Raw genomic sequence first — 13,412 nt, 5'->3', positions numbered from 1 at the left:
CTGAAGAGCAGGGGTCAGCAAACAGCGCTGCTTCCCTTTACCCAGGAAACAAGGGTTCCTTCTCTTTACCTGGAAGCACTGTGATTAAGCTGACAGCTGGAATTATGGGCTACCTTTTGTAGGGTGCCGTCCGACTGTGCTAAGGTCCCCCTCATTGTCACAGAAACTGCACAAGCAACACTCTTGCCTTTACCCGCCTTTGGCCTCCCAACAGACCTCATCATTCTGTTCCATTTCCATCCTTAGAACTAGGCCCCTCCTGTCACCACGTTTTTTAAAAAAGTTTCTTAATGAGGAGCTGGAAGGCCTGGGAGAATTTATAATAGATGTTTCCCTCCACCCCTGAGCAGAGATAACCAGCCTGGACCTGTCACTGTTTCTAGTAGCCAAGAATCATTAGTGACAGCTGTAGATGTCTTTTAAGAAGCAGATAAGTGTTTGCAGTCCATTCTCTCTTTGGTAACTACGGATGCCATACTTAATATATAGGCTGATTGAAATCCTCCCAGTTGCAGATGGGTTAAAGATCATAAAAAACATGTATTCTTACTTCCCTGAATTTCTTTAAATCCTCACTGACCCATTGGAGAGGGGTTTAATTAAAAGGGTGTTAGTTGAGTTCTCCATCAGAATAGCACACATGGTCCTCAAATGGATCTCCAGGGCATACAGACTAAGCTTATTTTGCTTTACCATCTGATGAAAACCAGAGTATCCAGGGTAAATGTTTCATAATCATACAACTCCATAACTTTCCTAAATTTAACAGAATTGGACTGTGTATTTTGGAAAAGTCTTAAAACACTATAGGCAATATTTCTCTTAAGTAGTTATTAGATACTATTTTAAGTGGGTCCATAAGCTCCAGAATAGTTGCTCTCAACCTTCCTAAATGTTGCGACCCTTTAATACATTTCTCATGTTGTGGTTATCCCCAACTATAAAATTATTTTCACTGCTACTGAATAACTGTAATTTTCCTGCTGTTATGAATTAATATCTGTTTAATGATAATCTTAGATGACCCCTGTGAAAGAGTCATTCTACCCCCCAAAAATCATGACACACAGGTTGGGAACTGCTGCTCTAGAAGGTCCTTGAGGGAAAAAGACAACTGATATAGTCAGGGTAGAATCATCTTTGCTAGGACCTAAAAGTGGCAAAGAGCAAAACAACAACAGACTGCTGTGTTGTTACAGTTGTGTCTGGAAACACATACATACCTGTGTACATACATATATAGAAGGATATATATTATATATATGTATATAAGGAGGTTTAGGTGTGTGTATATATATGTATGTATGTATGCATGTATGTATAAGGAAGGAGACAGGGGACTCAGAGCAGACATGAAGGTTATGCCCTCTGAATGAGAAAGGGAAATTGCAGGTAGGTTTGCTGAGGTCTCAGGCAGCATTCACAACTCAAAATTAAGATGGGCATACTGGTACATGTCCACAATCCTGGCATTTCAGAGGTTGAGGCAGGAGGACAGTGAGTTCAATGCTAGACTGGGTTATAAAGTGAGACTATCTCAAACAAAACAAAATGAAGAAACAAAAACAAAACCCACCAGTCTTGGAAATATGTCACTTTTCCAGGAATAAATGATTCTCCATGTAGGCCAATTAACTCTGAGAAATGAGAATGGGGTCCAGCACAGAGTTTTATCTTCCACTGGGGAAGCAGTGAAAAAGTGTGCTGGTGGCATGGGGAGAGAAGAGTTGCCCTTCTCCCCCACGCCCATCAATGTCTGGGGCAGGTGGGAGAGCTGGCCCTGTGGTCACAGAGTGGGAGAGCTATCTTTGACCCGCCAGCTGCAACACTCGGATAGCAGGTCCTGCAGCTCACCAGGACAGCACAAGAGAGCCAACCATGTTAGCACAGGTGTGGGCGAGCCAGCCCTGAAGTTGTAAGCATGGGAGAGTTGTCCCCCATCTCACAACTGGTGGACCGACCAACCCTACAGCTGCGCAGGCCTAGACCCAAGGATATGACTTGGTCTGCCCCAACATCCACCCTATCTATGTTCTGCTAGAGCATGTGTTTGGGAACTGACCTGTATACCCAAAGTTGCAGGACCTCTACAACACAGGGCAACAACAGCAGGATATCCCGAAGGAGTCCTAGCAAGGGTCCAGCATCAATAGGTATTAGAAACCAGAGGCCTCTAAACCAAACCAATGACTCTTTGCAATTAACACTTGCAAGTAAAGATAAATGAACAAAGGGGTTCATGGCATGACTCACTGAGTCACACTGTAGTTTCTATGACAAAGTTTTTAAGTTTTTCCATTTTTTTCTATTGTTTTCTCCCCCCCTTACTCTTAAATTTTGTCTTATTTTGGGGGTGTGTAGGGGCAGAGAGTGAATGCGAAGGGACAAGGAAATGAATGAGATGAAAATATACGTAAAAAGACACAAAATAAATTTTAAAAAAAGGAAAGTGGGATGAGTCCCTCCCATAGCTCTGACTGGGTTCTAGGTCAGACAAGGACGGGAGAGGGAAATTACCTTCCAAAGTACTATATGCCTGGTCATTTCCATTTGCCTCCTACTGTTGAGTATGGCAGAAGCAGAGCAAGCCTGCTGAAAAGTCTGTGCTGGGTTACAGCTGAACCCTTCTAAGCGGCAGCATTGTATTAAACTGAAGGAGCTGAATCAATTTATGATGCAGATACTCATTCTCCTAAGAAGCTGCTGAAAGGAGCTGTCAACAAAAAGATGAGATAAGGAACAAGTGGGAAAAGCCCACCTCGTTATGAATAAACAAATGGATGAATTGTAAAAGGCAGCAGGCCAGAGGCTGTAAGGAGACAACAAAAGCTACTTGCTTTCCTAGGTTGAGTTCCTTAACCAGATGAACACACTTCTCTTGTCAGTGAGTTCAGGGAATATGAGCACAGCCCAAATGTTTTCATTTTTCAAAATGGCAGATAGCAATTTCAAGTGTGCTCTCAGCTGAAGATGGGATGGTGTTCCTGAAGCCACCTAGACCAGTATATGCCCAACACACCAATCAGGCCATCAAGGCTCCAGACTGGAAGGAGATTCGATTGTCTAGGAAAGCAATAGTTTTCAACTACTGCGGTGCAGAACACTTGAATTCACAGAAATTTTTGCAAAATACACTGAATACAAAAATTAGGGAAACATTTGCTAGCAGGCAATAAATGTATTATAATATGAAAATCAAACCACTGGCACATATGCCCACGATTTCTTTAAAAAAAAATCTATCAATGTCCACAAAATCATCTATTTCCACATGCTATTCCTTTTCATTTTTCCATTTATTTTGTTATCTTCTAGTAAGCAACTAGAGCAGGTACCAAACTTTTAGTAAAAATATTTTTCAGGTGACTGCAGTTGGAAGCCTATCATAGACCAGGCAAGTACTCTTCTACCACTGTTGTGGGTCCCTATCCTCATGACCCCCAGGACATCACAATGCTGTTCTCACCTTGCAATCAGAGCAGTAGGGCTTACCCACAAGAGATCCTCACAAGATTGGGTCTATTATCATTCCCTTATAGAAGAGCAGAGAAGTCATTAAATACTCACCTGAGATTACAGCCACTCCCTCCCTCCTGCCCCAGATGCAAGAGGCCCACGGGAGATGCTGGAGTATAAAGGACACAGGTTTACTGAAGAAGGGCACTTCACTTATGGAGCTTGTGACATTTTTACCCAGGTCTCTTTACAATGACACAGCTTTTCGGGGATCACTTATATTCTTGTAACTAAGCCCAATAAACTTATTGGTTCATGAAGCTGGACGTGGATGGAATAATTTCTTTAGTCTATGTTGGTGCCTTTCCTGGGGTTCACATCCCCTCAGGAAGTCATGGCAAGAACAACCAACCAATGATTCCACTTAAGGTGATTTTGACAAAAGCACCCAAATTACAAAGATTCATTTCCCTTAAAATTTAAGACTTTATTTAAGATTCACCACAAAGAAGGAAGCAAGTTCAAATCTAGCACTGTTCTTACCATATTCAATCATTCAGACTGTGACAGCCAGGCTGACTGATTTACCTTTGCGGAAGGAAAAGAAAACTTTAGACAGCCTATGAAAGTCAAGAACAGGAATTCTGAACTGCTCTTCATATTTCCCCGCAGGTGAGGGCAATGCTCAATCCCTACTAGGACTAAAGATAGTACGACTCAGTATAAAAGAGAGAAAACATAATAGGACCCACTCTTCACTCTGTTTTCTCCACCCATGTGGCCCATCTGCAAACCCTTGCCTCTCAGTGAAAGGAAGCACTCCCATTCTAGTCATCGAGTTTGGATATTCTTTTTCAAATACCTTTTTAAAACTTTAATATTTTCCATGCTCATGATTCTTCTTTTAAAAAACAGATTGGATATTATAATCACAACATTTCTTCCTTCCCTTTTTCCATCCAAAGACTTCTACATACCTCTCCCTGCACTCTTTCAAATTTATGGTCTCACTTTTTATTGTTATTGCCTGTGTGCATGTGTGTGCGCGAGTGTGCGTGTACGTGTATGCATGTATATATAAATATTCCTAAACGCACACTGCTTAGTTGGTATGTTACTTTTAAAGACGTCTCCCACCAATAGTTTCAAAGACTTTTCTTCAAAGGTGATAAATTAAAAAGAGAATAAAAGGGAAGGTGGACCATGAGGAACTGAAGAAGAATGACAAAGGAAAGGAGAAGTGAAGTGTGTAATGAAGAGGGACAAAGTGCTACAACTTGCCATTCAGCCACTAGGAACAGAACTCAGGCTCTAATAAGCTACTACTGCCCGTCCAAATTCTCTGACGTTCAGACAAGGTGGAAATAGGCCACATTTGTGGGCCTCCACAGACAGGTCATCTTCCAAACGGTTCAGAGATTTAAAGAATATGTCATTTAAGATGTTTTAATAACATAGGTTCTATTTTTTATGACAATGAGACATGTCTGCTCCTAGCAGCACCAGCCTACTTCAGAGATGATGTTGTCAAAGAATCTCCACATTTGAGTCTATTTTCACTTTGTCTTAAAGTCAGAGAGTTTGACCTTGCTCAAAATTGTTGACAACAACCAGGGTTACACATCCTGACCTAGGGTATGGTTACTTGGTTCTTTTGACATTAAGATGGTCTATACAGTTGGATCCATTCCACCCTGACCAATGGTCAGGATACTTAAGCATACTTCTGCTCCTTTTTATTAAAATAGGAGGTTTGGCCTTGGGAGTGGCTTTCAGTATACTTGGTCTGTTATGGGCTCACTGCCTAAACAATAGAATGCTAACGACTTGATGTCTCAAAGTATCGAAGCAAATAACTGTTCTAGTTGTCCTTTGTACCATGTTAAAACAGTCTTTTATCCCCCCCACCCCCCCGCAACTGTATTGGGGTATAAAAGTGTATGAAAATTAAAGGCAGGGGGATTTCAGTATTTACTAGAACTCCCTCCCAGTACTATCCTATGTTTTCTGCTTTATTATTTTCACTTGCATCTTCGTACTCTTTACTTATTTTCTGATCCCCATACTCCTATCCTGGTAAGTGGTATTTTTGCCAAAGCTAGTCTCTGACACCTGTCTATCTAAAGTATATCTCTGTTTTATCTTGGAAAACATACCTAATATGACTACAAGTTCAATTGTAATAGGTGACTAATTACTAACTTGCATTTCCTTATTATCCTAAAGAGTTGGTGTAATGGTAAAAATAAAACAGCACCATTCCCCTGATTGGCAGCAGTGGGCAGCAGGTCCCAAGCAGGGAACCGCATGGCGCGTGAGAGACCAGGACAGGTCAGCCGGTCCCATAAGGAGCTAGAGATGGATAGGCATGCCATGAGAAGCCGTGGTGGGTGAGAGACAGAGACAGATTGGCACACCATGCAGAGAAAGTGGGTATTTATTAAGTGGGTTTTGGAAGGAAAGGGAAGGGTAAGAGAGAGAGAGAGGAAGAGGGAGAGGGAGAGAAACAGAGAGAGAGAGAGAGAGAGAGAGAGAGAGAGAGAGAGAGAGAGAGAGAGAAAGAGAGAGAGAGAGAGAGAGAATAAAATATCCCATGTTTTTAAAAAGAAAATAACTAAAGGGGCTAGGGTGTAGCTCAGCGGCAGTTTGCCTAAAATGCAAAATGTCCAGGTTTTGATTCCTATCATTATAGAAATAAGTAGAAAGAAAGAAAACAATCACTGACCAGATGAGATGTCAAGACAAAGGTCTTTTTTTTTCTTTCTTCCTCAAGCACAGGAGTTTGGAATCAACATGGGCAAAATAGAAAAGATAGGGAGAAAAAGCATGAGAACTTGAAGATTATGTCAAAAGAAATCCAAAATTGGCATGTAAGGAGAAAGAAGGAAAAAGAGAACTGGCTATCCAAGTATTATGAAAATACCACCAAGGATACAGCATTCACACTGTGGAGATATCAGGAGAATAAACGAGTAAAGGAATAGAGAAAATATTTAAAGCAACAATGGCTTTGACTTCCAAAATAACAAGTATATCCCAACCCAAAATCTGAAAGTCAGAGAAACCAAGATAAATACCCCAAATTTCTGCGCCTAGGAATGTGCACATTCTTAATGAAATCAGAATGCAGTTTTAACTGGTATAATCTTAGAGATAAAGATTCTATGACAGCTTGAAACCTAAACCTACCTCTAACAGTAGCTGACTGACTCAGTGAGCAGTCAAGAAGTGTGCAAAGCAGACAGCAACAGCAGATAGACGTCACTGAAACACGAGGACCACTATACCCACTACCACCACCATCCAGTCGTCTCAAACTCAGAGCACATTCTAAGAATATCACACACCTTGCCAAATTTAAAATAATTAATTAATATGATTAAGAAGTATGATTTTTAGAACAAGTATGGAATACCACAGACTTGGTAGGTAAAATAACTCAATTGTGTTTCTTATGGTTTTGGGGATGGAAGACCAAGATCAGGGTGACCAATTCAGTTCCAGAGAAGGCCTGCAGGTGGCCCACCTTCTATCTGTATCTTCAAGTGTGGAGGAAAATTCTGGTATTCTTTATAATTTATTACCTCAGGTCACTTTTGGTACCTTCCTTCTCACAGGCCTTATTCCATAAACAATCACATTAGTAGTCAAGAGTTTTGACACAGGAATTGGTGTAGGCAGACGGGCAGACAAGTACTTATTTAGTTCACTATACTAGACTAGCAGAGAATGGGGAACAAATATCAGGACACAAAATTCAGCAGTGACAGTTCTTCATTACCGATATTACAAATATCAAATGGCGATTAAAAGAACAATATGAACAAGCATATGTCTCCCCATATGATAATTAGATAAAATTGACAGATTACTTGAAGGACAGGATCTATCACATACAAGGAGAAATAGATCATTTACAGAGACCTACAGCTATTGCATAAGCTGAATCAGTGTTTAACCTTCACTGGTGAATTCTAGTGACAGTCGGAGAATGAGCGCGACACCAAGCCTCTGTAATCTCTTCTCTGCGAAACAAAACAAACAAACAAAAATAAGCCATAGGCCAAGAGAAGACACAGTAACCCTTTTCATAGAGAACTGGTTATCAACACCAAATGGTCATCCTGGAAAATGTACATACAAGTAACATTATATAGACTAAGCAGGGTGTATTTAGGAGTGTGTATGTGTGCGTGTGCGCATGCACACACATGTAACAAAAAAAGAGTTTATGAATTTGAAAGAGAGCAAGGGGAGAGGCACATGGGAGATTCAGGAAAGGAAGAAGGGAATAATGTAATTACAGCCTCAAAAAGTAAAATAGATATTTAAGTATGGACAGATGCTTCTACTCATATAATCTGTGCAGAGATGCAAACTCACTTCCAATTCTTGTATCCACCTTCTACTGCTGCATAGCAAATCACAACTCTGGCACCTAACACAAATTTATCATCTCAGTTTCTATGGATCAGGATCTTGATACAGGTGAACGGGCCCTTTGCTCCAGTCTCACCAGCCTGGAATCTGCCAGACCCACAATCTCACCTAAGGTCCAATTCCATGAATTCCTTTTCTTGTCTCTGGAGAACTGAAATCTTCAGTCCCTGAAGGGTATAAAAACTATTCCTTGCCACAAGATGGCATTTTGCTTCTTAGACTTTTTTTTTTTTAATTTATTTTATTTATTATACTGTCTGTCTACATGTTTGCCTGAATGCCAGAAGAGGGCACCAGATCTCATTACAGATGGTTGTAAGGCACCATGTGGTTGCTGGAAGTTGAACTCATGACCTCTGGAAGAGCAGTCAATGTTTTTAACCTCTGAGCCATCTCTCCAGCCCCGGCATTTTGCTTCTTATAGTCTATCTTATCTGCTCAGAATCCCTCTAACCTAAGTATGGTCCCAATCTCTTTTAAAGCCTCATCTGATTAGGTTAGGCCCACCTGGATAATCTTGATTAGCCCAAAGTCAATTAACTCAGGGCCTTCATAATATCTCCAGAATCCTTTATCTTCCATATAGTATAGAATAGTCAGTAAAATGAAATTGGATGTTCAGTAGGGGGCAGGAATCTTGGATCCAACTTAGAATTCTTCCTACCATGTGAAAAATTAATCCTGAAGAGGTCAATGCTGTTACATTAATCCTTGCAAAGTAGGCCGGCCACTCCTCACATTGCCCGTCTCTTAAAATTATGTTCAATACTTCCACATGACACAAAAAATGAACTCCGAATGCATTATTCAAGGTCCTTCTCCACTGGAAACCTTAACTCTCAGAATCCCTCCTCAGTGAGTAAAGGCTGGGACTCATCCATACCTCAGTGTCCTTTGTATCAGCGTGCCTGCTTCCTTCAGACCTATTTTGCTCTTTCCCTCCTAACTTAAAGGCTATGAAGAAGCTGCACTGAGCCTCCAAGACCTTTCCTGACTCTTTGAACCCACGTTGAGTTTTTCTTCATCTGAATTTCTCCTGAAATACTGGAGTAGACTGCAAAAATGACCATATGCTTCCCATCCTATGTGTGCATCCCTTCACAATACAACTTTGAGAGCCCCACAACTCTTTATCCAATGGAAAGGCAGCAAACATGATGCAAGAAGATATCTGCACAGCACTCCTACAGGGCTGAGGGCAACTCTGTGGCAGAGTATTTGTCTAGCATGAGGAGGCCAGGATTCTAGCCCAAAACCACAGAACAAAGCCAAGGCAAGCACTAGGGAAATAGAGCTTGCCTTCATGCTGTCTTGAGGCCCTGTCACCACTAGTGACAGGCCATACTGACCTTCCAAATGATGAGAGACATGAGGCCAAGTCACTCCTGTGGCCCCCAAGTGACAATGTCACACGGAAAATAACAAAAGTAGTGCTTCAAATCATGAGGCTGGATATCAACTTGTATTTCAATGTATTTATTCTTTAAAATAAGGAGATTCAAAAATCACCCTTTTTAGTAACATTTTATGGCTTTATTGTAGTATATAGTTTGTTTTTTAAAAAATTTATTTACTCTGTGTGCATGTGTGTGTTTATACACATAAGCATACAGAGTGGATGTAGCAGTAAGAGGATAACTTTGTGGACTTGATTCTCTCCTTCCATTTTTATGTGGATTTCAAGGGTTGAACTTCGATTGTCAGGCTTGTGCAGCAAGCCTTTAAACGCTGAGCTATCTGTCCAGTCCTTGGCATGTTTTCTTATAAGAAGAGTTTATTATACTTATGATAGAGAAATTGTATAAACTGGCTTTCAATATCTGAAAGCATTTATGGGAGTGGGTCTGGAAACTGACTCAAACACTTAGCAGAGAGAGAGAGAGAGAGAGAGAGAGAGAGAGAGCGCACAAGAGCGAGCACGAGAGAGAGAGAATTTTGTGTTTGTTTGTTTATTATTTATTTGTGAGAAAAGGCTTCACTATGCAATTCCTAGTGGCCTCTAACTCACTATGTAGAACAGGACAGTCTCTAACTTAGAGATCCACCTACTTCTATCTCCAGAGCACTGGATTTACAGGTGTACACCACCATACCCAGCAAGATTTTATTTTTCTACTTATGTATGTATGTGTGTCTGTGTGTGGGTTTGTACCTTCAGAGACCAGAAGAGGGTATTGGATGCTCTGGAGCTGGAGTTATGGGTGGTTGAGAACTGCCCAAACCGGGGGCTAGAGACTGAACTCAGGTCCTCTGCAAGAGCAGTATGTGCTCTTAATTACTGAGCCATCTCTCCTGACTCTTGATTACCAAGTCAAGTATCATTAACAGGTAACTGTACAAATGATCTCTGGTATATCCATATACAGAAATACTATTCAATCATAAGAAGAAATGTATTTTGATAGATGATAGAATATGGATGTGCTTAAACTGAAATTAGTTAGACATAAAAGGGGTATGCATTACTCCACTTTCAAGAATTATTTAGAGTATGAATTTTAACTATACATTAAATATAATTAGTGTCAATGAATTGTGTATTTTACAATGGTAAATTTCATGCTATGTATTTATTATATGATTTAAAATTAATGGTGTAATATACTCAAATCCTAAACTGCATACTGTAAATAGGAGACTTGAATAGCATGTGAACTGTATCTTAATAAAGCTGTATATATATCAGCACACTAAGCTCAGTGGGAAAGGGTGCTTGCTTGCAGCCAAACCTGATGACCTTAGCTCATCCCCAGAACCTACACAACAGAAGGAGAGAACTGACTCTGAGTTGTCCTTTGGCCACCACATTTGCACCATGCACATATGCAAGCCCTCGCCAGGTGCACACTGAATAAACAAATAATTGTAATAAAAACAAACCCCCCTTCAACCTCATTTCTAGAGAGTGCTTTCATCGCAGAAAATCAATAAGCTCAAATTTAACAGCACAGACAGAAAATAACCATTGCTGACTAACCTCTTCATTTTGAGGAGGGGAGGTTATTAGCATGAATATTGAAAAATTACTAAATGCCCATATTTTCTAATGTGTAGTAGAAAATTCAAAAGTATTTAGATTTAGGGTTATAGGAAAAAGTCATTCATGCAGGAGATTTTACCTCAGAAAACCACCAAGTCTTAGGGAAATACAGTGGTCCTTAGCCTACAGAGAGAGGTACCACCTTGTTCGGCATATTGTCATAAAAATAAGCCTACTATCTTAGCTGGGTTTTTATTGCTGAGACCAAATACCATGACCAAGGAGCACGTTGAGAAGGAAAGGTCTTATTTGGCTTATATTTCTGCATTGCTGTTCATCACTGAAGGAAGTCAGGACAGGAACTCAAACAGGACAGGATCCCAGAGGCAGGAGCTGATGCAGAGGCCATGGAGGGGAGCTATTTACTGGCTTGCTCAACCTATCTTCTTATAGAACCCAGAACCATTATCCCAGGGATTGCACCACCCACCAGGGGATGGACCCTCCCCCATGTATCACTAAATGAAAAAAAATGCCTTCCAGCTGGGTCTCACTGAGACATTTCCTCTGGTGACTCTAGCTTGTGTCAAATTGATAGAACTAGCCAGCGCATCTATAAGCACAAAGCAGACCCATTCCATCCCTAGTCATAGTTTCTGATGTGCTTCTGGATGATGGATACCTGCAGCTCTTGGGTGAGTGAAGCATGACAACAGAAACCCCCTGGGCTTCCCTCAGAGGCATCCAGTTTCTATGACAGCCATCAGCCACTCTTGTGCACAGGCATGCACTCTGCACCTGTGCAGCCGTGCAGACCACCCGCTTTGACAGTCACTGCCCCTCCCTGCTGGAATGAAAGGCTGTCAGCATTTTGGTGCAATTGAAGGGTTTGGAAGGGGTGGGTCAGGAGTTAGGTGTGCAAGTTCTGTATGTGTGCGTGTGTGCATACATACACACACACATGCACACTACCCAAAAGGTTTATGTGATACTATTGTGCTCCTGGTCTTAGTGTAATCATTTATAAAAGATAAGGCCTACCTTAAACTTTTACTTAGGCTTCTTCTCCTAAAAGGATCTGATGTTACTAGCATAATTTAATTGGTTGGTTTGTTTAATCAAAGGATTTGTTTTCAAGACCTTGTAAGTTTTTTTTCTCTCTTTTTCTTTTTTAATGGTTTTTCAAGATAGGGTTTCTCTGTGTAGCTTTGGAGCCTGTCCTGGAACTCTCTTTGTAGATAAGGCTGGACTCGAACTCATAGTGATCTGTTTGCTTCTGCTTCCTGAGTGTTGGGATTAAAAGCATGCGCCAGCACCACCTGGCTCCCTAGTAAGTTTTCTATTCAGGGGGCATAGAAAAACTTCTATTTGGCCCAAAATTTCCAATCAATTGTAAAAACACATATCTTAACTTTTATGGAGGACATTAGTAAGTGCTCAAAATGTACCATGCTAATGCTCTACTGAGCACCAGGGGTTCCAATGTTCTCAAATTTACACCCAGAAAAGGAAGTCTGGCTTAGCAGCGAAGAAGTATTAGCTCTTTTAATGGTGTGAAGGAAACAAGTGACACCATGGAAAGACACACAAGGATTAAGTGTGTACTCATTAGATACAAAGTTCTGAGTTCCCCAAGTAGAACTCCTAGGAAGTTTAAATATTTCTCTCTTCCGTGGGAGAAAAATATTAAAACCATTTTTTTAAAGAATAATGGTAGGGGGCTGGAAAAAAAAATGGGTAAGGGTTGCATTGAGTGACTTGTAAATTTACCAGGGATTGCCTAGGAAAATTATAAACTGCCAATCACCACAGTTCAATGACACTCAGACTTTCAAAAACTACCTTAAAATTTATAAAAAGGAAAGGAAGGAAGAAGAAAGCAAGTGAGAGTTTACTTATAAGACAAGGCAGCTGACACAATCACTGCTGGGTGCTCAGTAACATTTTCCAAGTAGACTCTAAACACCATGAACTAAACAGAATGTGAAAAAGAATGGCTTACTGTCTTGGTGAGTCTGGGGAGGACTCCCCTTTTGAATCAGGAGGGCTTTCAGTCTGCAAAATGTAACCAGTGAAGAGCGGATCTCTTTGCTGCTCGGTGTAGACTGATCGTGAGGCCTGCCTTCTATCTTCACCCTCCAGCTTGGCTCCTGGATTTAGCAGTGACTCCAGAGTGTCCAAAATCAGATCATCTTCACTTACAGAAACAGTGAGATCGCTGCTGCTGCATGAACTTCCCTCCTGCTCTTCCTGCAGTTTCAGAAAGGCCTTTTGTGACTTTGGGTCCTCATGAGCAAGATCATCTGCAAGAGGGAAAACGAATGCACTGCTGGTTGCAAAGTTCTGAGAATGCAAATAACACAGAACAGAATTTCATTCCTTAAGAAAATGTACAGAAGCCTCCTGGTGTGGTAATATATGTCTGTAATTTCAGCAGAGGCAAGAGGATCTCTATGAGTTTAGGGTCCACTTAGTCTAGACAGAGAATTCCAGGCCTATAAGAGCTACACAGTGAGATTGTTTCAAAAATAAAACA

At 40.9% G+C, this 13,412-nt stretch overlaps 1 protein-coding gene across 2 annotated transcripts in view; it reads right to left on the bottom strand.

Moving 5' to 3' along the window:
• The window catches only part of Kiz (kizuna centrosomal protein), an 88,992-nt gene that overhangs the window by 46,498 nt on the left and 29,082 nt on the right, over window positions 1-13,412 (bottom strand). For both annotated transcript variants that reach the window (XM_075962386.1, XM_075962387.1), the window contains one exon: window positions 12,879-13,179. In XM_075962386.1, coding sequence (XP_075818501.1) covers window positions 12,879-13,179 — 301 coding nt within the window. The remainder of the gene's footprint in view (window positions 1-12,878; window positions 13,180-13,412) is intronic.

This window comes from Microtus pennsylvanicus, chromosome 2 (assembly GCF_037038515.1).
Source record: "Microtus pennsylvanicus isolate mMicPen1 chromosome 2, mMicPen1.hap1, whole genome shotgun sequence".
Taxonomy (NCBI): domain Eukaryota; kingdom Metazoa; phylum Chordata; class Mammalia; order Rodentia; family Cricetidae; genus Microtus; species Microtus pennsylvanicus.
The sequence above is the reverse complement of the archived record's forward strand: the minus strand, read 5'-3'. Positions and strand labels throughout refer to the sequence as shown.